General features: G+C 39.1%; 2 protein-coding genes across 2 annotated transcripts; both read left to right on the top strand.

Annotated features, from left to right (window-relative positions):
• Positions 1–5,994: 5,994 nt before the first annotated feature.
• Positions 5,995–6,958, top strand: LOC112462616 (transcription elongation factor SPT6-like). The gene is made up of 3 exons (XM_025028500.1): positions 5,995–6,272; positions 6,529–6,738; positions 6,845–6,958. Exons 1-3 carry the CDS (start codon positions 6,225–6,227, stop codon positions 6,956–6,958), a joined length of 372 nt encoding a protein of 123 aa, XP_024884268.1. The 5' UTR covers positions 5,995–6,224.
• A 46-nt stretch (positions 6,959–7,004) lies between these two features.
• Positions 7,005–8,269, top strand: LOC112462614 (early nodulin-75-like). Its single transcript, XM_025028498.1, has 3 exons — positions 7,005–7,084; positions 7,345–7,813; positions 7,934–8,269. The coding sequence occupies exons 1-2, from the start codon at positions 7,039–7,041 to the stop codon at positions 7,737–7,739; spliced, it is 441 nt and encodes a 146-aa protein (XP_024884266.1). The 5' UTR covers positions 7,005–7,038; the 3' UTR covers positions 7,740–7,813; positions 7,934–8,269.
• Positions 8,270–23,980: the final 15,711 nt, after the last annotated feature.

Raw genomic sequence — 23,980 nt, 5'->3', positions numbered from 1 at the left:
TTTATATATGCAGTGTTTGTCTGGATAGGTCCTAAATATAAAATTTATATATATTATTTATACATATGTGATTGATCGCGCAATCCGAGTCGAAATTTTACTCTTTCTTTCGACCTCTTATTTTTCACATCTCAGGATTCTAAAGGATTTTGATAGGTTCTAATTGTATTGTACTTAGCTCCTACTTTGTGCCTGAAAACGGCAGAAAACGGACTGTTTCCCATTTTGAGGTTTAAAAGAGGAGTTATCGGTAAAACCCTCCTAAACCTCCTAAAACCCTCTAGATTCTACACTGATAGAAAAATGTACTAAATTTTAATTAATGTTTTCTCCAGTAGTCCTTATAAAGTATTTTTTTAATTCAGTGAATATTTTTCGAATGAAAAAAATATTCATCCAATTGAAACAAATTTTCTAAACCTAATAAAATATTTACTGAATTCAAAAGAATACTTTATTAAGACTATTGGAGAAAACATTTATTGTAGTACATTTTATTATCAATGTATTAATTTTTACTATTTTTTAAATCGTAATGAAACATGTTCCATATCACGTACATCATCGATAATTCATATAGTATAGGTTTTGGTAAATTTAGCAACGAGATACGGTTGTGACTTTGACTTATGTTGTCGTATCTCGTTGCTCTGTTAAATGCAATATTTATCTAGATTTATTATTTAGAAGATTTAATAAGATTTTTCTAAGATTTTTAATATTAAAAAAATATTATTGCAAAATATTTTATAACATTGTTAATTTTAATTTTAATTAATCACAATTTTAATTAATCAGATACATATAGACATACATGTATCACAATTAATAATGTTATAAAATTTATATAATAAATCTTTTTTTTATTAACCATATTAAACACAACTTAAGGTGATCCTAAAGCCGTGATTCTAGCCATGGTGGTCGAATTTATATCGAAAACGAAAAAAAATTAATATTTTTGGTTATACGTGACGACCACCACATATAAATTCGACCACCATGACCTAGATTTTGATGCGTACTTTAATTCTAGACAAGAATTTTGCATTTCTATAAAGCCAATTAAAAGATTAGTGCTAAGAAAAAAACCGAAAAAAACCGGCTAGGATCACGGCTTTAGGATCACCTTAAATAAAAACTCCACTGCAAGTCACCGATAATATACATGACATAGAGCATGTTAATATGATAATGTGGTAAATAGCATATAGGGGGGAGAGTCAGAAAAAATCTAAGAGATCGCACACGTTTGTTTCTAAGGTACAAAGGAACATATATTTATTTGTTTACACTTTTTTATCTACTTGTTCATGTACTCTTGCATACTATCTAAATTAAACTCATATTATATCATAACGAAAAAAAAAAATTTTTTTAACCATTTAAAACAATTAATATATGTATTGTATCTTAATAAAAATTAAAATTAAAATTTAGTTTCAACAAAATTAAAATTAAAATTGAAAAATGTCTTGATACTGATTGTGAGTATCTTAAAATGAAATATCTTAATACTAATAAAACTTAAAATTAATACCTTAATACCAAATAACTAATCGCATATCACAAATGCCATTTAACAAATAATATTAATAATACGGAATTAAGGAGTCTGGATTACCGATTGAAATCAAAGTAAGAAAAGAAAAGAGAAGAAAAGAAAGAGGGGCCTCTGCATTTGTCTACGAGATAAATTCTAGGGCCAAAATATAAACCAGAGTAACAAGAATAAGAGCAATTCCAAGATCTCAAGACGAGATTAACCTTGCAGAGCTCCTTGTACTACTACGAACAATGTCGATCTTCCAATATGGCGTCCCAAATGAGAATATCGGAAGGGCCCTGCTCGCTGGACCGGACTCCTCGCCTCAATTCTCCCTCTCGGGCGCGAGCTGCCGCAGCTCCCCTTTTCCTGGCGGTGAGCTCTCCTTGGGAAGTCGAATCTCGCTCGGTTGGTCTCCAGAATGTGTGCCGCTTAGCTCAATCAGTTACGAAAGAAGAAAAACGTACTCGTCTCGTCCGAAGAAACGCAGCAAGAGCGGCCATGACACTGAACTGACTGAACGAGAGCGAGCCGAGCGAGGAAAGAGTGGGGGCGCTTTGAAAGTGGCGACTCACGCGTCGCGCCATCTACATCTGAATGAAACGATCGGGCGTTTGCAAAACGCGAAGAAATTTGAGCGCAATATCTGAAGTAAATATTAAATTAATATTAAATAAATGTTAAATAAATGTTTCTTTAAATCATTATTGCAAATAAATAATTAATGTAAAATAAATATTACATTACTGTCGAATAAATGTTAAATAAATGTTTTTTCAATTCATTATGGCAAATAAATAGTTAATGTAAAATAAATATTAAAATAATGTCGAATAAATGTTAAATAAATGTTTTTTTAACTTATTGCAAATAACTTACTAATGTAAAACAAATATTAAATAAACGTTAAATAAACGTTTAATAAATATTTTTTCTAAATTATTACTTCAAATAAATAATCAATGTGAAATAAATATTTAATAAACATTAAATAAATATTATTTTTACAATGAATTGTACAAATGTATAATTAATAAAAAATGAATATTAAAAACACATTTAAAAAACATTGTCTGCTGATTGGGCAAGAGCTTGAATAAATAAATACCAGTCCATATTCAATTATCGTAAATTTAGTAATATGTAAATATATGAAGATAAGTAATTATAAGAAGTAATAACAAAAAGAAAAATGTTTTGTAATAGTTTTGTATATATTTAAAATTTCCTACCTTTAGTTGCACATATACGCATGCGTACTCATACATACACACATTCTTTTAATTTTATTTTGAATTATTTTAATAAATAAAGAAAAAAGAGAGAAAGAAGGAAAAAATAATATAGAAAAATACAATTTTATATAAATAATTATTTATACGTCATATATAAAATAATTTTTTTTAGTTATCATTAATAAAACTATTATTGTTAACCTAATAAAATTCCTTTTAATTTTGTTTTTACTATTTTTGATTAAATTAATAAATAGAGAGAACCGTTATTATAAACATTTATTATAAACGTTATTATAAACGTTTAATAAATCATATATAATATTTAATCGAAAATATAATAAACCTATAATAATAAAAATAAACTAAATGCAATAAATAAATTAAGAAAACGTTAGGAACATTAAAGTAGGAGCATGATTTCTTTTCAAACAGAATTGTCAGATTCTAAATAGGAGCCAGAGGTTGAAGAGGTTCAAAATAGGGTGATGTGACTGCTTATAGTATCAAAGTAGGTGTTAGGTCGAACATTTTGGTCGAAAGTAGGTGTTATATTGAACATTGAGGTCGAAAATAGGAGAAAAATTTCGACTCGGTACGCCATTTCTTAAACGTCCATAAAATTATTTTGTACAATTTACATAAACAATGTCGTAATATTTTTTAGGATTAAAATCTAAATTGATCGAATTTTATAAGTGCGCACTCAAAACAGCGCTATTAATCGCTTTGACGTTGAATCAACCTTGAATCGACACTGGACATGATCGATATTGCAGGAATATCGACTTTCTTATCGACTCAACCAGCTGTCAACCATATCGACGTTGAATTAACCTTGAATCAAGGTTACATTTCTGACTGGGCTGTAATTAAATATTCGTCTGTCTTGTGTCAAGCCACGTTCTGAATATGGCTTCATTAAATTTATATGCAGAGGAAAAGCATCATCTCCTACAATTACATATGGCATTCTAAAATTAAATCCAGGCAGAATGCTCGGTTGTGGCAAATTCAAATTGTTTTCTTTTAATTTTATTCCTAATGGACTTTCGCGGAACACTGTAGAGTCATGAGTGCGACCATTTTTACCAATGTCTGCAAAGATAAATTTATAATCTGCATCTACTAAGGCCAAAAGAATGATGCTATCTCTCCCTTTATAATTACGATATTTAGATCTATCACTGCGTGGAGGGCGAAAAAAATATGCTTACCATCTAAAGCACCAATACAATGAGGGAACTGCCACATGGTTTGAAATTTATCAATAACAATTTCCCAATCTTTGGGCTTACATGGAAATGATATGACTTTTTCTTCAAGGACTGCAATGATAGCCTGCAATGTTTCTGGTATAATCTGCGACAAAGTATTTGGAGCAATTCTTGTGAAGAATGAGAGATCTTGAAATGAGTTGCCTGTTGCTAGATATCGGAGGGTAGCACTCAGTCTCATTCGAGGAGAAATAGCTTCTCTCATTACAGTATCTTTCTTCTCAATATATGGAGTAATGAGAAATAATAATTCCTCTATAACTACTTCCTGCATTCGAACATAATTTTGAAAAGATCTTGGATCTTCAGGTCTAGAAGAAATACAAAAAGCAAGAAATACAAATAAAACATATAAGACACGAAAAATTATACTTACCCGAGTCCTTCAAATAACATTGTAAGCACACTATCACTCATATCGCGTCGCTGCAACCATTGTCGACTCCACAAACGTCGGTGACGTTGGTTCCGTTGTAATTGATCAATAATTAGAAATAAGGCAATTGCCTTTTTTCGTCGTTGTACAGCCGTAATAATGACCAGTTCCATATTTATTTACTGGATGCCAGTACGAAAGCCAGTACAAAAGCCTGCATCGTCTGTCGCCAAGCCAGCAGCACGGTCAGCAGCACTGCCAGCAATGTTGCCCACAAGGTAGCAAGCACGCAAATCCAGCTAGTAATCCAGCAGATAAAATAGCATTGTGTGCCGCTGGCTTTTAGACATAGCCGCTAACAATGTTACTTCTTGAGGCACACCGTGTATATCGGCGACACTCTTTCGACCTTTTGAACTCATAATTCCACGTCTTCTTCTTCCGATCCACCAAAGGAAGAAAGCTGCGAAGCTAACAGCTTGACATATTGTCCAGTAGCAACTGAGAACGTGCTACGATGCATGGAACTTGCATTCACTGAAGGCTGATTCTGAGATACAATTTGCGAGGCTGCAGCGACGGGAGGTGTAGAAGCATCCCGGTTAATATTGAGAGAAGCGAGCAGCAACTGTATCGTTTCCTGTTGTTGTCGTATTTGCTGACACAGGTTATTTATCTGCGAGTCGGATGACGCACTCTGAAATCCGATGCTAGTCGATATATTAATATCGGCTGCATTAGTACTACCGGTCATATCTACGGTTGTGGGGACAGTAGAACAATCCATGGTGCGTACTTGCTGCGTACGAACACCGCCCATTCCAACAAGCGTTTCTAGAACGTTCCTTTCTAGGCGCGTAGTAATCTCGTCGTTTCTTTCGAAATGCGCGGTTATGGCATCGATGCATGCATTACGATCTTCTGACGGCGTTATACCGTAACGAAGAGCTTCGGCTTGAAGGTCCTGAAGCGACAAGTTGTCGAGAGAACGACGATCCATTTCTGGAATGGTCGATGAACACTGAGACGTTCCCGTACGACAAAATGGCGGCGCAAGGTTCACTCGCGATTAACGATCCCGAATCACTTCTTGTATATCCCACTTCTGAACTGTAAGTTATCTGCGAGATAGCTTGACGAGCCGCGAATCGCACCGGAAACTACGATAACGGAAACGGCGAGGACGAGAGTATTGTTGAACGGACCTCTCGTATGAGACAGGAGGCAAGAAAACAGAAAAAGAAGAGATTGAACGGGTGCAATGACCACCAACGACGAAGTACTCTTAATCACAGTGTATTGTCAACGTGGTTACAAACGTAGGAAACCGGTACGCGTACGCGGAACGCAACAACCACGGATAACGCGTAGAAAAGACGGGAACTCGAACGATCGACAATTACGTCCGGTCTTTGAGACCTTCTCGAGGGAATCTGATGAACAACGACCGCCGGTCGACGACCGCGCTTCTTGCTGACGCTGCCGCTCTCCACCAATCAGGTTGCGCGTATAGTCGGTACTAAAGCTTCGCACTGCTACCAGCTCTGTCACGACTAAAGGTACAATTTCACGGAGCGAAGAAAAGCCAGCGTTTTACCCCCACTCCATCAATTTTCGTCAAGGTGGCGTTACGGCGTTGCTTAGCTAAAAAGTTCAACACGGTTGAACTTTTAGCGAAGCAACGCCGAACGCCGAAAACACGTGGTGACACAGAGAGAAATAAGTACACGTGGTGACACAGAAAGAACGAAGTTAAAAAATTATAAGAAAGAAGTTAAATAATTATAAGTATGGCTGAAGGGACGGATAATTTTACATCGCCAGAAAATACAAACGAAGTTAGTATCTATATATTATACAGTACTAAGCATTCTTATAGGTTAGGTTGCTTTTTATTTCTTATTTATTTAAGTAATATAAATTTATTTGTTATATTGTGTTAATTTGTATTTGTTATATTGTAGGAAACTCTATTGTACACCTGTGACATATGTGAAAATGTCATTCATAAAAATGAAGTAGATCTGCATTCTTGCTTTGAGGGATTTAGTCATGTTTATATAAATAACGATTTACATATTTGTAAATTCGCAGAGCCTATGGATCGGCAACGAGGAGTTCGAGAATTTGGATGAGATTATCGCTCGACATGTGAATCCCATGGCCGCTTACGCCTCCGAATTATTGGACTTCAAATACTACAAGCCCAACGTGGAGGGAATCAAAGACAAAGCAGAGGATATACTGAAGGAACAGAAGAAGGAAAATCCTGGTGGAATCCCCTACATCATATCGGCAGCTAAGGTAAGTAAACACGTAGCTGGTTTACGCACGTAACACCAGCAATTTCCCAAAAATCTTCTTCACTTTTAATTTAAAAATAATTTCATTAATTTTTTTTCCCCCATAGACCTATCCTGGAAAGTTCCTACTCTCGTATATATCTGCCGCGTACTTGCTGTCGCCACGAGTTCGTTACAGTGACATCCGAGGGCCTCAGATTTCGAGCGCAGATGTTCGGTAGGGTGAGCGATCTACTACGCTGGTTCAAGGAACACTTTAGGGATCCCTGGACAATCCACTCCGAGTACACCACGCGGCGCGATGACTTCTAGGACACCTTACACTACTACGCCAGGAACAGTTAGCGGTAAGTCTGTCTATATCATCACCGCGAACTGTCAGTCATCATAATTTTTATATGAAAGTAATTCCTGGAATCTTAGTATAGGTCAAAATATATTTTACTAGGAAAAAATATTGTATTTCAAGATAAAATCATTCTACATATATATATATATTCTGTGTTAACAACTACAATTTTTTGCTAAAATGAAATGAAACGCACAAGTAAGAGCACAAGGACTGCAAATGTATTAATTGTTATTATTTCGATCGATATTGTTTTAGGAATGAATCAAGAAGCAATACAGCGAGTTGCACAGAACCTCCCACATCACATGTTGCACTCGCTATCGCAAGTGGCGAATCAGACGCCGCATCACTATCCGCCACACACACCCGGAGCGGCTAGCGCTACCGGCTACGGCAGAGTACACACGTATCCCAACACGCCGTATACGCTGTCTGGCCAAACTCCGTTTATGACCCCGTACCAGACGCCTCATCACACTCCGCATCATGGCCAGCCTACTCCCAGATACGGCCAACAAACCCCTAGCCATCATCAAGGGCCCTTCGTGCACCCGCCGCCGCCCTCGATGACACCCAGCCATCACAGGTCTGCTCAATCGCACAGACCTACACCACCTCTGTCCACTCCTTCCGGCGACCCGACGGATTAGAAGGGCGACCCGACGGATTGGAAGAAGGCCGCCGAGGATTGGGCAGCACGTATAAAAAGCGGTTCGCGAGTCTCGTAAGTGCAATAATAAATATGTATTAAATAACGATCACGTTTTCCTATTAAAAATTATTGATATTTGAAATGTTAATGTTCTTCATTCGATTATCATCAATGTGTTGAATGTGTTTTCAGCGGATCGACGCCCAGGTACGAGGAGTCTAGAAGAACTCCACGTAACTATGACGAGCCGGTCGGTAGAACAACGCCCTCCGGAAGGAGCAGACCTTCGTCTACGCGTACTCCGTCGTACAGATCTCCGCGAGGCACCCCACATACAAATTCTAGTCCACGAAGTATGTCGCTCAGCGGAGACGGTACTCCTCTGTACGACGAGAGCTAACGGGATTGTGCATAGCTGATTATATTTATTAGACAACGTCATATCACGCTATGAATGAATAATAAGAGTGCGCGTACTCTCGACGACGGGGCTTTCATCCTGAAACGTCGATTGCTAGCGAAATTGAACCGATCATTAAGGCTCCTGGTCCCTGAGCCGAGAACTCTGCGTTGACGGTGGCGCCGTACCGTCGCGGCAGAAATAAGAACTCTCTCCTCTCACTCTCTCCAATGGAGAATTCTGTCTTGTGACATGTTGACAACCTTATTTTAAGTTGCGGTATATTTCTTTATTATTCGCTCTGTACTTGTGCTCTAACGTTTAACGTATTCGTGAAACTCGTAAAATTGACCGTATGGTAAGATTTGCAAGAAATATATATGCGGAAGGAACATTCACCACTCCTTTTGATAGTCGTCAAACGGCTTGTTTTCTATATGTTTAGGCTTCGTTTTATGGCTGTTTGTTTATTGTCGAGGGAAAAGGATAGTATCCGGTCAATTTTTGAAGTGTGCTGAAACGATCTGTCGTGATTTTTTATTGAAATGTCTTTTTATTTCGGAAAATACCGCAACTTAAAATTAGGTGTTTTCCTCGCCTCGATAGTAAGAATCCAATATGGCCGCGGTGACTACCCAGGAGCCTTAATCGTTGCAGACATGCAACACGTAGTAAATTCTTCTACTTTTTTGCATGCGAGGTTTCGTTTGCGATCAAGAGAGGGATCGCCGATTGTAAACTACGGTGTTGTAGTGTACGATTGTAAAGTATGGTGTAATTTATTCTTTAACTATTCTTCCTATGTATATAATAAAATTTACGGAAACTTTACGAAGGCCTGAACACGCTCTGCAATCGTCTTGATTCATTTCCTTGCATACTGATGGCATCAATGAAAAGTAATTTATAAAAACTATTTATATCGAATTGTTAAATTTATTGGAATCATTTTTACTATATTGTAATAATTTTCGAAAACTTTTTATTTATCGGTTTATAATGGAAAGACATTAAATACAAGACTTGTCAACTTATTGTTAGTTATTTTTTTGCAGGTATGTTGATAGGATAATATTGAAAAAATGATTGTAACTGAATTATTGCTCAAATATATGTAAATATGTTCTACATTTTTCATTGGTGCCGTCATGCATGTTAATATAGAGAACTGATTCATCTAATTACTTATTGTATCAGCATCGGTACAACCTCTCTTGAATATTTTTTTTTCGCGATGTACTGTCTATAACAATTGGAGTACTCCATTTTTATTATACACAGTTCTTCTTCTTGTCGGTTAAGTAGCGTTAGCTCAGCGTTTAAATGCTACTTTGCATTGCATGGGCTGGGGGTAATACGCCAGCTTTTCTTCGCTCCATGAAAATGATAGGGGCGATAGCGTTAGCTGTTCTACGCTGGCTTTACAGTGAGGTGGAGTGGGGATAAACGCTGGCTTTTCTTCGCTTGCATGAAATTTCAGCTTAACAGACCAATAGCTAATAAGGTAATTGCCGCACAAATCGCCACGACGGAAACCTTAGATAAAAAAACAAAATAGCGGGAAACGTTGACTACCGCATATCTTATAATATGTCATAAGACGTCGGCGTTAGTAGGAGTAGGAGTATCTTAATATAAAATTTTTACATTTGGACTTTGCGTCGCAATATCTCCGCTTGTAGGGCACGTAGCGGAAAATATTATAAGAGATATCCCCCCCCCAAGTCGACCCCAAGCTATCAATCAAGCCTACTTAGAACTTGATCCGTTCACTCATTATCGAGATCTCAACATCTCGAGTACTCGCAAATTGTCGCGTCGCGTAAAAGAGTCACGGTCGGTCTCGCTCCGCGTGTACTTGGCGCGAGACACTACCGTGTCTCTTGATAATAGATAATAACATGTATATAATATACTTATTATACCTATTACTTAAAATAATTTTGAAATATGAACGGACTATATAAATATCAGTTAATGATAGCCAAAGTTTGATTCTCTCATTAGCTTTTTCATCTAATTATTATATATATATTGAAAGAATTATTTCAATTCTGTTAATATGTTATTTTATTATTTTTCTTAAGTTAATTTGTTTATTTTCAACATTTTTTGTTTAGACTACAATAAATATTTCAGCTATAGAAATTATGAAAAATGTTCTGAGTAAAGACCGCGTTACAAAATATCCAGAAGCTACAAAACAATTTGCTGCTACGTTATTATTTTATCCAAATGCAGCTTATAAATATGTGAGACAAACATTTCAAAATAGATTACCTCATCCAAGAACTATAAGAAAATGGTTCAGTACAATTGATTTTAATCCTGGAATTACTATGCAAATATTGTAGTCAATTAAAAGTGTAATAGACGAAAACGAAAAAAATGGTAAAATTCTACAGTTCGGAATACAAGTAGATGAGATGTCCATTAAGAAATGTGTTGAATGGGATGGTCGGAAATCTTATAGCCTTGTGGATGTTGGGATTTTTGATGATATTGTTGCGCCCGAGCCGAGACACCCGGTAGAAGCCCGGAAGGCAGTCGCGAAGCGCTGCCTGAGGATCGATTCAGACACAGCCGTGCCGTATCCGTACCGTGCACGAAACAGAAACATCAGACAAGGATGGAGACAACATTAGACAAGGATGGAGACAATAGGTATCCTTATCTGATGTTCTGTTTCGTGCACGGTACGGATACGTCACGGCTGTGTCTGAATCGACCCTAAATCGACCCTAACGTCGTGCCTGACGACGAGCCCGTCGTTGCGTTGTTTGTTTACGTTGGTTGTTATGCAGATTATCCGCCGGGCCTTTGAACCGTTCAGACGTGTTCACGAGCCATTGTACTTAAGGAGATCCTGCAGCCGTATAATTTACCGACATTATCGTTTTTCGATGGATCTTTTAATTGACTTTATAGAATTGCAAAAATCTTTTACAGAATTAAAGTCCGCACAAAAATCTAGGGTAACAAACGTGATTTTATATCAAAAACACCAAAAAATTAAAAATATTACTTATTTGGGCACATATACAACTGTCGCCTGAGGACAATATTTGCTTAAAACAAAAATTCTGCAGTTTATACATACATAATGTTTATCATCTGCCCTTGGGAAAACATGTAGGAATACTATCGTGCAAGTAGAAGTAAGATTCAATGCGTACAAAAAAAGATCCATCGAAAAATTATTTTAATAATGCAAATACGGATGCAGAATGACAAGAAGAGCAGCAACAGTAATTGTTGGATCTTGCGAGAGATGGCGAGCAATCGAAAAAAGGACAGATGTCATTTCGTTAGACAAAGACAGATATAGGGAAAACAAAATTAGAAAGGTTGACATTATCGACATCGAGGAAGTTCGTCTATCACTGTAGGATCCCCTTAATTGCATTTGTTCATTAAACCAGTTCTCTTTTTCATCAGAGAGTACTTATTCCCGGTAACGGGATTGCGCGCCGCGTTCGCGAGTGTGTGTGCGCGAGTGAGTGTGCAGCGAACGCGCGGACGAGCGCAACAATATTGATGATGACAGAGAAGCCACGTATGCTTTGGTTGTAATCCTCGTAGCTTTAAACGGTCATTTTAAAACGCTAATATCTTATTATTTTATTAGAAGCTTGAATGCTGAAGAAAGAGCGAATATTATTACAAATAATTTAATAATTTTAAGTGAAAATGGCATAAAAAATATAAGAGCAATCACTTTCGACAATGCTGCTTCTAATTTAGCAATGATAGAAAATCTTGGGAGTAAGGCCAAGGAAGATTTTAATAAAACAACATTTCTACATCCTATTTTGAAAGAACCCATACACGTTGTACCTGATACTTGTCATATGTTAAAGCTAGTCAGAAATACGTAATTGTGATATTATCGATGACCAAGGCAGATTTGTTCTTTGAAAATATTTAGTAATGCTTGCAGAGTTGCAAGAGAAGGAAAAAGTTTATCCTGGGACAAAAATGAGTAGAAGACACATTAATTTCCATAATGAAAAAAATGAAAGTTAAACTAGCAGCACAGGTTTTAAGGGGTAAAGCCACTCTAGAATTTTCAAAAAATCGATTTTTTTTGTTAAACGATGCTTTAAGGTCTTAGAAATAAGGTACACTTGGTTTCAAAGCTCGGAAAAATCTCTATTATCTCTTTTTGGTAATCCGTCTGCCGCCGCGTTCACATCTGTGAATGGTGAAACTGAAACTTTAAACGCGTTTTCCTCGAAATCGCTTTTTTAAAGTCGGGCGGTATCAGAACTCGAACACCTTTTATCCGATTGACTTGAAATTTTGAGTGAAACTTTGCAATAACATTATCTTTAGAAGTACCTAGGGATTTTGCGATAAGTTAAACAAAACTTTTTTTATAAACAATTTTGTGCGACATTTGTTAGCGAAAAATGAAACACTTTTTTCCAACATGCACCATTCTTACAAAAAATGATATTTCGCAGTTCCCCTAGGTACTTCTATAGAAAAACTTATATATTTTTCAAAAATCTTTGAATTTTTGTTCCAACTCAGAAATTATAGGAGCTTCGATTCCGCCCGTTGGACACCTTCTGCAAAAAGGCACTTTGGAGCAATGGCTCTGGTGCCGCCATTTTGGCAATAAATAATTAATAAAAAATTTTTTTATACTTTAATATATAAATAATAAATAGAATTAAACCGATTTTCATTTATGATTATTGTATTTCTGAAAAAAATGATCAAAAATTGGCTTTTTTTTTGGGACTCTAGAGTGGCGTTGCCCCTTAAGTACAAGAGTAGCCAATGCACTAATCTTTTTAAGTCGTATATACCCTGAATTTTTGGAAGCATTAGCTACAGCACGATTTTGTCAAATTTTTAATAATATTTTTGATTTACTGAACAGCAGGAGAAAATTTGGGAAAAATAGAACAGAGAAGTGCATAACTCTTGAAAACTTGCAAATGATAGAAAAAAATATTATAAATTACACTAACTATATTCAGTCATTACAAATAGTCGATAAAAAGACTGGTGAACGTATACCCATTTTGCAAAGTAAAAAAAGAGTCGGTTTTTGGGGTTTTATTGTAGGCATGAATAGCGCGTTACATGTAGCAAAGTATTTATTTGAAAGAAAACTTATTACATATTTACTAACATATAAAATGTCTCAGGATCACATAGAGACATTTTTTTCAAGTATAAGAAAAATGGGAGGATTTAATAATAATCCAACTTGTCTCAAAAAGTCATATAAGAAATTGACGACCCATGTTCATGCAATAGTACCAGAAGAAGGAAATTGTACCGTCCAAGATAAAACTCACATTCTTAAACCTGAAATAGAAACAAACAACGCGGATGAATTATTAGTTGATAACATTTTGACATTGTCTGATCACAATTATGAGTTTTCAAATAATTGGTGCTGGAATGAATACAATTTAGAAGTTGTAATTTACATAGCTGGAGTTGTAGTTAAAAGTATTAAGGATAAAATTAAATGTGATATGTGTCGCGAAAGTTTAGAGACTAAGGTAACCAAATCTTTATTAATAAGAATAAAAAATAGGGTAAGATTATTATTTCCTAATGATTCAGTTATTAAAATTTGTAAAGTTGCTGAGCGTGTTCTTAGGCAACATAAAAATCTATTTACAATTAAAAACTTAATGAATACTTTTATGCTAGGTCTACAATGCAAGTCATAAAGTCGTGAGTCGTAAGAATTGACCAATCACAGTCGATTATTCTCCTCAAATTCGATTGTGATTGGTCAATTCTTACGACTCACGACTTTACGACTCGCATTGTAGACCTAGCATTATATGTAGCACAAAACCTAATGTTACCTAATGATATCTTTAGTTATTTAGATGATTTTATCCAAATAACATGTGTTCTTGATACTCATAAATCTGAATAAACCAGAGCAGTTAGCCCTATAAGACCTATATAATTTTTTGTTCAGCATTAAAAGTACTACCAGAAACCATCGTCAAATTAAGGAGCCAGGGTTATTGGAATCTAACCAGGTTTTGTGACATTAGACCGTCATAAAGGCATCAAGACGTCAAGAGTAGTCAGTAAATGACCAATTTGAAACATCAAAATGACGTGAGTTTGCTACCTGGGAAGAACACACGTCCTTTCACGACGAACTCTCACCATCGAATTCCAAATCAGTGAGCACTCTGTGATTTGGAGTATTCTTTTAGACCTTTACCCATACAGTATACAAATGTTGAATCAACATCTCTGTTTCGGAAAGGGCCGATGTTATCGACGCCGATAATACGGTCGATTGAGCGATACGATATATCGATGGAGAGATCTCCGCGGAGGCGTTGACGTCACGGAAAGCGAGCGTGCACGGATTCTACCGCTCGTGCGTATGAGGTGGTGTAACCGGACACGGCTATGTGACGGCTCAAATTCACGAAATATACGAAATTAATTATTGGTCGCCACTCGGTTTAACCATAAATCTACCGAGAAGGTTTGCTTTCGTTTCTTATTAGAATTCAATCCTAATATTAACCATCTTTTCTGTTTCAGGTTCCTGTCTTCGATGGATCGCCGCTGGACAACGATGAACCACCAACGATGTGACCTTGGATCGCCGCTGGACAACGATGGATCGTCATTGCAACGCTGGATTTGGATCGCCGCTGGACAACGATGGATCGTCAACGCCGGGATCGCCGCTGGACAATGATTCGCCGATATCAAAGGATCAGGTAAGTATCAGGTAAGTATTCACTAACTTGAGACACTTTTGTTTTATGTAAATTAATGATCTTTTATTCTTTGATCAATTTACAATAACACTTTATTTCAGGATGGCCTTACAGACTTGATGACCAATACCAAGATTTCAGTTTCACAAGATTCGTTTCGCGCGCTAAGATGTTATACATTGATGTATTCCCGCTTTAGTATCGCGGGAGGTAGCGTTATACGCGGCTAAGTGCCCGATTGTATTCAGATGTGTATCTTCGATACATCCGTACGCGCGTACCTCTGTCGAGCGACTGCCTCAAGTCCCACTCTTCGCTTGGTCTCCCGATTCGTCGCGCTTCCCCCACCATGACTTGTGCTCGAACTTGTTTTCGACTTTGATTCGAGTCCGCATTCCTGTGTGTTTACTATTTTTGGGTCTCCGCGACGGTCGTTTTTGCCCGCATTCCGATCTATTTACCTCGGCCGTGTTTATCTGTGGAAATTTTCATTCGCCGTTGGTCAAAGTTCTCGAATCTACCTTAATCGCAATCTATTTACATGATTCGAATCTTAATGCTATACATTGTCAATTTTCGCAAATCGGATGTTCTCGACGCTCTACGCTTTACAATATTGCGTCTGACTTGCAATTCGGTACCCGGTTTACAATATTTCGGCGGTCGTTATCTCCGGAATGACGGTCGTTACCTCCGAATCTGATTCCTGGTCGATGTGCGTTTGTGTCTCGACTCTTTGGGGCGTCCTCGAGTGATATCCGCTCGAAAAATCCGCATCTGTCCCCCGACTCGGTATTTCCCGGGCCCGTTATCGGCCGTCAACAGGAATGTCTCCGGCATGTTCGTTGGCCTCCCCTGAGTCGGTTTCCGTCGCGACTTCCTAAAGAAGTCATTGGGCTCGCGATTTCGCAGGCCCCGGTGTGTGCCTTAACGCCGACCCTCTGGCATCGTCCTTTTGGACCTCCCCCTCAGTTGTCCTTTCACGTCTTTTCCCGTAGAAGTTGTCGGCTCGCATTTTTGCGGGCCCGGTGCGGGCCGTGACGCCGACCTGTGCGCGACGTGTTGCAGAGTGTCCTTGAACGTTTGACGTGTTGACTTCTCGAAGAAGTCGTTGGGTTCGCGTTTTCGCGGATCCGGCCTTATTCGCGATCGTTGACTCGCGTTTGGCGTTCTCAATTTCCTGGAGATGACTTGCGGCTCTTACATTGTGTAAAACTAAACAATTTACCTCGCCTTTTACGCCGGTGAAATTATAATACTGATCGAAATAATAACGCAAATTAATTATTAAATCGCAAGAACCTATAATTGAAAATGAACTTAATTTACTTATACTTGTAGGAAAAATCTACTTACTGACTATACGTGTAATTATACCCATCACCCATGATTATCAATACGCTTATATTAATATGTATATATTTATCAAATAAAAAATTAATCTTATAACTGACCGCGGTGTCTAACATAAAATCAAATAAAAATGTTTTTCGTTGCGGAATTCTCAACGTAAAATATACATTTTTCGCGGTCGTTACTTCCGCCGGCCGGTCGTTACCTCCGGTTGCTTACTCGGCGGCTTTGACCTCGAACTCGCTCTCACCGCTCGGACTGGCGAATCCTTCGCTCTCGGATGGCTTGGTGGCCTTCGGATCCGGGATCCTCTCCACCAGGACCCGTGGTCGATCGTGATTCGCACGCTCGGGTGTGGTGTCGCCCTTATGGAAAAATACACTCAACTTTTGGTGTTAACCGTTAAAAAGCACCATAGAAAAACCCTTAAAGTTGGGTGACCATCATTTGAAGGTTAATCTTCAATTGGCAGTCCAAAATCACACCCAACTTTAAGGGTTTTTCTTTGGATAATGGTTAACCTTCAAGTGATAGTTAACCTTCAATTAATGGTTAATCCTTAAAAATGACGGTATAAACCCTAAAAATATGAACCCTCAAATAAAAGTAACAAATATGGCGTCCCAATGAGAATCTTTTAAAGGCTCCGCTCGCTGAACCGGACTCTTCGCCTCGATCCTCCCTCTCGGACGCTAGCTGCCGCAGCTCTCTCTTTCCTGGCGGTGAGCTCTCCCTGGTCATCCGACTCTCGCTCGGTTGGTCTCCAGAACACGCGCCGCAACGATCAATCCGTCAAGAAAAGAGGTAACGGACTCGACACGTTCGAAGAAACTCAAGCAAGTGCGGCCATGACATCTAACGAGTGAGGAAAGAGACGGGGGCTCTTTGAGAGTGGCGATTCGCGCGTCGCGCCATCTAATGTGAAACGATCGGGCGTTGCAAAACGCGAAAAGAATTCGAGCGCAATATCTGAACAAATTATTTAATTTTTAATAAATCCAATTATTAATATTTATTTTCATAATTGAACTTAGTTTTTATTTTGATAAATGTAAATACAAATATCTTATTGTATTAATATTTAATATTAATAATTTAATTAGTTGCTTAATTTAATTTCTTGTTTAATAAATGAGCAGATGTAGTACTGAAAATGTACCTATTATATATTTTATTTTTCAAAATTGTCAAATTACAAACAGAAATTTTGTTGTGACTTTTACAGTTATAAAGTAACTATTTAATGGAAATGGAAGCCTAAAAAAATTAATATTGTAACGCAATTATTATAATGCTCAAATTATAAAATATTTATATTATTCATGTTTGCCAATACAATATAATTTTTTATTCATATTGCATTCTATATAATGGCAATGTTGGGATTTGGTTGGCAGGTGTGACAGAGTGTGCATGCGTGTGCTGTATGTCGAGAATATTAAAAGCTGTTTGTTAGAAAGAGGAGTGGAAGCTGTATGTGTGGAGAATGTGTGTCGCGCGATAAGGTTAGAGTGGAATAGAGTGGAGGCGCCACGCGTGGAGGGATAGAAAGGTGAGAAAGGGAGTAGGTTGTAGGTTAGGTTTAACCCCTTCGCTGGCATGGACGCAATAGTGCGTCAAATTAATCGGTGTCCTGTGTGGCATTGACGCAATAGTGCGTCAATCTTTTTTTTTATAACTTGCTCCGATTTGGCATCCAAGTCTTACACGGGGGTTTTTGAAGTCGCTGATTACGAATCTGAATTCAAAATTTGCAAATTCAAAATGGCGGATCCAAAATGGCGGATAAAAATGCAAAAAATTATTTGATTGGGATGAAATTTGCCATTTTAAATTTTTGAATTTTAAGTTTAAATTTGTAATCAGGGGCCTTCAAAAACCCCAGGGTACAAATTTTCAGGATAAAAAATTTTCCTGCCATTTTGTCGAATTCTCTCTGCCAACGAAGGGGTTAAGAGCGAGAGAGAGAGAGAGAGAGAGAGAGAGAGAGAGAGAGAGAGACAATAAGCGGAGCGAGATGGAAAGAATCGAGTCGAGTTTGTGCGACGATAGAGGCGACTCGTTGGAGAGAGAGGCCGCGAGGCCGAGTGCTGAACGCCAAGCGGCGAGTAGCGAAGATGCGAGCGCGGCGACGAAGCGGAGTGGGAAGCGGAGTGAGGCGGCGGGCCAATCACTCGACGTAGTAGATAGGGATAGCGTAATGGGAGGTAGTGAGGAAGATGGGGAAGGGAATAGTCTGGAAACCCCGGTTACTAGATTCTTGTCTACAGCGGGGGTAGGTAAGAGAGGGAGGAGATCAAACAGAGAAAGGTTGGAGAGGGAGAGGGGTATCTCCAAGAGGGGCATAGAGAAATGGTTAGGCCAGGGGGGAGAGGGGGTAGATATGACGCGAGGAGTTAGAAAGAAGAGAAAAACAGTATCGGAGGGGAATGACAGTGATCAAGAAGAGACTGACTCCGACTTGGAGTCGGTCTTTGAATTTGAAGGACCATAGGTGGACAGAATGAACAAACAAGAAAGTATTATTGCAGAGCTGCAAAAAATTCTGGGGGGAGTAAAAGAGGAGGTGGCAAAGCTGAAGAGAGAGAGGGTAAAGGAGATTGAGAAACTGGAGAAGAAGATGAAGATGGAAAGAGATGCGTTAAGGGAGGAGATAAAAAGGAAGAAGACAAAGTGGGAAGGAGAGAAGAAGCTGCTGTGAGAGAAGATTCTCAAACTGGAGAATGTTGAGACTAGAGAGGAGGAAATGGAGGTGGTGGAGAGGGGAAAAGAGGATGAAAAGTCTTATTCCTGGAGTGAGATAGTGAGGAGAGGAAAGCAGACAAAAACAGGAGTAAAAAAGACAGCTTTGGAAGCTAAAGTGCAGGAGTTATTGGATTGGAAGCAGGAGAATCAGGAGCAGAAAAGAAAGAAAAGTTTGAGGATCAGCGCCCTGAAGTGGGACGGTAAAAATCCGCTGAAAAAAGCAAAGAACTTTCTCCAGGAGAAGTTTAGTCTGGGCCATTTGGTAGAGGACGTTTGATGTGAAGGAGGGTCAAGAGAAGAGGGGAGACTGGGGGTTCAATTGAAGGATCTGGTAGCAAAAATGGAGATACTAAGAAGGAAGGAGTTAGGGAAGGAGCCGATTTTTATAAATGAGTTGCTATCCAAGGAGGAGGAGAAAATTCAATGGAGATTGAGAGGCATTGCGAGGGTAGTCAAAGGATGGGGGGAGCACATCAATGTCAGATTCAGAAGAGTCTTTTTGGTGGATAAATGGTTCAGTTGGAGACAGATTGAGAGAAAAGAACATATCTCGCTGTTGGAACAAACGGAGGAGTTCTGGAATGTAGCTGGGCTTAAGGGAAAAGGTGTGGACTTTGGGAGTTTATAAGACAGCTGGACTTTGTTGGTATGGTGGAGACATGGCTAAGGGAGGATGAGGGGGAAGTTTGGATAAAGAATCTACCTTCTGAGTTTGACTGGCACGTGCAATATGCGGTGAAAGAGCAGAGTAGAGGTAGGGGAATAATTGTAGGAAACAGAAAAAGTGTACTGATGACGGAGGAGGTCGACGACGGTAGGAGAGGCTTAGTGAAGTGGAAGGGACGAGGAGGTGGTCACAAGTGGACAATTAGTACGGTTTACGCTAAGGATGGTCCCTAGGAATTTAAAGAAAACATAGCTAGCCCGGAGCAGCAACTTCCGGAAGAGCTGATGATAATTGGACCTTAACGCCTGGACTGGAGAAAAAGGGGGTGTACAGGGAGGGAGTAGTAAAAGAAAGAAGGTCTAAAGACAAAAAGGTTAGCAAAGAGGGAGTGTGTTTGTTAGAATAAGTAAAGGAAGGGGGATGATGTCTGGCTAACGGTGCAAAGCGGGGAGATAAAGAGGGAGAATTCACGTACGTTGGGGCAAGAGGGGTTTCGGTTATAGATTATTTGTTAGTTAACACAGAGGGATGGAACTTGTCAGAGGATTTTGAGGTCAAGAGTAGGATAGAATCAGACCATATGCCTCTGGTGAGTGTATGGACGTCGAAAGAAGGCTTGAAGAAGGAGGGGAAAAAGGAAAAAAGCAGACAGGTTGAGAGGATAATACAGTGCTGGGACGAGGAAAGTACAAGAATCTTTGCTGGAAGAACGGAGGAGATTAGTTTGTCTGAAGGGGGTTTACTGGAGAAATGGGAAAAACTAAGAGGCAAGGTGGGAAAGGCGGTAATAGAGAAGAAGGTCAAATGGAAAAAAAGGAAACTAGGTTACAAAAAATGGTGGGACAGAGAGTGCACCAGAAAGAAAAGAAAGGCAGAAAGAAAGCTAAAGAGGTGGAGGAAAGGGAGTGGAAGCAAGGAAGCGGCGCTGCAGGTGAAAAGGGAGTTAGTGGTGCTCTGTGAGAAGAAAAGAAAAGAGTGGAGTAAAAGGGAAATGGAGGAGTTGAATGGAATTAGGACGGAGACAGAAGTTTGGAAATATATCAACAAGGAAAAGAAGGTCAGGGACAAGGTGAGTAAAGAGATACCCATGGAGAGTTGGAGGCAGCATTTTATGGGTGTGTTAAAGTGGACGGATGAAAGAATTTTGGAGAAGGAAAGGAGAGGGGGTAACGATGAGGAGGACCTCACGGACGACGAGATCGAAAAACAGATAAAAAAATTGAGGAGAGGGAAAGCGGCGGGACCAGACGGCATAAGGAATGAGGCTTGGAAGTTCTGCAAGGGACAGGTAAGAGAAAGGCTGAAGGAGGTGATGAAGGGGGTGTGGAGAGGTGAAGGATGGCCGGATTCGTGGAAGGAGGGTGTAACCTCCCCGCTGTATAAAAAGAGGGATAAATAATTCCCTGCTAATTACAGGGGAATTACCTTATTAAGCACGGCCTATAAGATCTATGCGGCGGTGCTGGCGGAGAGATTGATGAAGGAAGTGGTGGAGAAGCAGATTCTTCCGGAGACCCAGGCTGGCTTCCAGAAGGGAAGAGTTGTAATGGATAACATCTTCATCCTAAACCACCTGGTCGACAGGGAGCTGAATGGTGCGGGAAAGAAGGTGAATGCCTTCTCTATTGATTTAAAGGGGGCCTTTGACAGGGTCAGGGTGGGAGACAGGGAGTCAAGCTCCTTTTGGACGACAAAAGGGGTGAGACAAGGATGTCCTTTGAGCCCGCTGCTGTTCTCCATTTTTATATCGAATCTGGAGAAGGAGATGGCCAGGGGGTTGGTAGGAGGCATGAGAATTGGACCTGGGAGGATTTGGACACTGGCCTACGCGGATGACATCGTTCTGCTCGTTAGAGAGGAGGAGGCGCTAGAGGAGATGATTAAGAGGCTGGAGAAGTACTTGGAGAAGAGGAAGCTGGAATTAAATGGGAAAATTAAAGATCCTAAAGTTCAGAAAAGGAGGAGGTGTTGCAAGAGAAAAAGACTGGTACTAAAAAGGCCGGAAGATTCAGGAGGTGAAGGAGTTTGAATACTTGGACTTCATACTGCAGAGAAACGGAGGTCATACGAAACATATTAGGGAGAGGGTAAGAAGGGCAACGTTAGTGATGAAGAAGACATGGAGCTTGGGGGAAAGGAAGTTTGCCAACAATTGGGGGAGGAGGATGTGTTGTTCGATAGTTTAGTAGGAAGCGTGATGGTATATGGGGCAGAAGTGTGGGGTTGGTTAGAGCATAGTAACGTGGAAGGGGTGGAGGCACGGTATCTGAGATGGTCACTGGGCCTAGAGAAATGCACACCAAGTTATGTGGTCTTGGAGGAAACCAAGAGAGACAAGATAAGGATAAGGACGGCCAAGCTGGCGGTGAATTTTGAAGAAAAGGCAAGACAAGGACATGGACGGAAAAGATGGGTGAAAAAATGTATTAAGGAAAGGGAGGGAAGAGGAACATTGACAAGAGGGAGGTCGGAAAGAGAGGAATACTTAAGCAGGTATGTAGTACAAGAGGTGGATCTAGAACAATGGGGAGAACAGGGAAGGTGTGAAGATAGAGGACGACAAATCGAAGAGCAAGAGAGACTAATTGAGGGGGCCAGATATAACAAACGATACAGGAGGATCAAGGTGGCTGGGCTCCTAGAATACTTGAGGAAGAAAGGGGAGAGTGGTAGTCATAAAAGGAGTCATAATAGGTACTGGTTACGAGAGGAGGAAAGGAATTGTAACATCGTGACAGGGAAAAGGATACTCTGGAACATCTGATGGAACAATGCGTATAAAAAAGTTCTAGTAGGGTAGTGATGGATGACATAATAGACGAGACGGAAACAGAAGGAGACTACAGATGGTTTAGGGAGTGGGAGGATAAAAGGAAAAAGGAAAGTAGGAACAGAAGGGTTGCTCAGAGTCATGTAGGACAGGGGGTTAGGTTAGGTCGGAGGAGTGTTAATGTGTGTGTGTAGGGGTCCCCCGTAGGAAAATCCAACCAAGTCCCCACAAAGGGGAAGGAGGGTTCAGTATGTGAAGGGTCTCCTATGGCCAGGTCGGGTAGAGCAAAGGTCTAAGTCAAATTTTTTAAATAACCCCTATTTTTTATTGTACCATCTTTCTCTATTAATTAATTTGAACAACTTTTATTTGAAAAATTCTTTTATTTGCCTAATACTTTTTAAGATATTCAAGGAAAACTCGGTAACTTTTTCAATATTTAGCTTATGATATCTTGATAATTGTTTGCCAGAAGAAAAAGTGGTATAGAAAACTTTTTGACTTAATTTTGTCTTAAGAATATGCTGTTGCAATAGCACTCCAATTTTTTTAAATATTTGTAAACACTCCAAGAAAATGCATACACAAATATTTAAAAAAAATTAAAGTATACTATTGCAACAGCACATTTTTAAAATAAATTTAAGTTAAAAAGTCCTCTGTACCACTTTTTTCTCTGGCAAACAATCTGCCCCCCCCTTGGGCTACATCGAGCCTGCCCCCTTGAGCCACGAGCGACTTTTACGCGCGACAGAGTACTCTCTCTATCTCACGTAGCGTTTTCTCTCTCGCGAAAGAGAGAGAGAAAGAGAGAGAGAGAGAAAGAGAGAGAGAGAGAGAGAGAGAGTACTTTGTCGCGCGACAAAAATCGCTCGTACTTTTTGGCGATCCAGTATCAAATGTCGATAAACTAGTCGAACGCTGCCGGCTGATGGCGCCCTTCCTCATCTTAAAAAACAAATCATTAACGACCAGTGTATATGCCGATATTAAGTCATAGTTAGGTGACGTGAGCGAAATAAGGTTTAGACTATAGCCTATCATAATATTCATAATAAATATGCAATTATCAATTATGCATTATGCAGGACATAAGGAGTTTTTTTAATAAGAATAATAAAAAAAGCAATACAGCACAAAAACAGAGCAGTACTAAAATATCTCAGTCACCAAAGCAAGCGTTAAAAGAAATACCATCTGATATCTCGTTACTATCGAATGAATTAATGATTTTATGTTGTATACAATGTGTGTGCACGTAGTACCTGATAGGTACTAAATATATTAATTATCGCTAATAAGTAGGTTTAAAATACTGAAATAGGGGAGACCGGGGCAAATCGTGACATTTCGCGTTTACCAATTTTTCCTGAGAACACTGTTATAGATAAAAAAAAACTGACAGTTGTTTTTTAATGGTTCAACCCTCTAGTTTGAAAAAAAATTTTATTTGTGTCTTTTTATCACATTACTTTTAGAGTAGAACACAAAATGTCTCACCATGTCTCGTGTCACGAATTACCCCGATACTGGGGTAAATCGTGACAGAGTATGGGGCAAATCGTGACACTTCTGT

This window comes from Temnothorax curvispinosus, unplaced genomic scaffold, assembly GCF_003070985.1.
Source record: "Temnothorax curvispinosus isolate PA1 unplaced genomic scaffold, ASM307098v1 QBEX01012575.1, whole genome shotgun sequence".
NCBI classification, from domain to species: domain Eukaryota; kingdom Metazoa; phylum Arthropoda; class Insecta; order Hymenoptera; family Formicidae; genus Temnothorax; species Temnothorax curvispinosus.
This window is presented reverse-complemented; position numbering and strand designations above follow the sequence as displayed.

What these genes read in the sequence shown, in the direction of transcription:
- LOC112462616 (XM_025028500.1), top strand. Translation starts at nt 6,225, where the DNA reads ATGGCTGAAGGGACGGATAATTTTACATCGCCAGAAAATACAAACGAA. An exon ending in CGCCAGAAAATACAAACGAA is followed by an intron (nt 6,273 to 6,528) that starts GTTAGTATCTAT and finishes GTAAATTCGCAG; the next exon opens with AGCCTATGGATCGGCAACGA. An exon ending in ACATCATATCGGCAGCTAAG is followed by an intron (nt 6,739 to 6,844) that starts GTAAGTAAACAC and finishes TTTCCCCCATAG; the next exon opens with ACCTATCCTGGAAAGTTCCT.
- LOC112462614 (XM_025028498.1), top strand. Translation starts at nt 7,039, where the DNA reads ATGACTTCTAGGACACCTTACACTACTACGCCAGGAACAGTTAGCG. An exon ending in TACGCCAGGAACAGTTAGCG is followed by an intron (nt 7,085 to 7,344) that starts GTAAGTCTGTCT and finishes ATATTGTTTTAG; the next exon opens with GAATGAATCAAGAAGCAATA.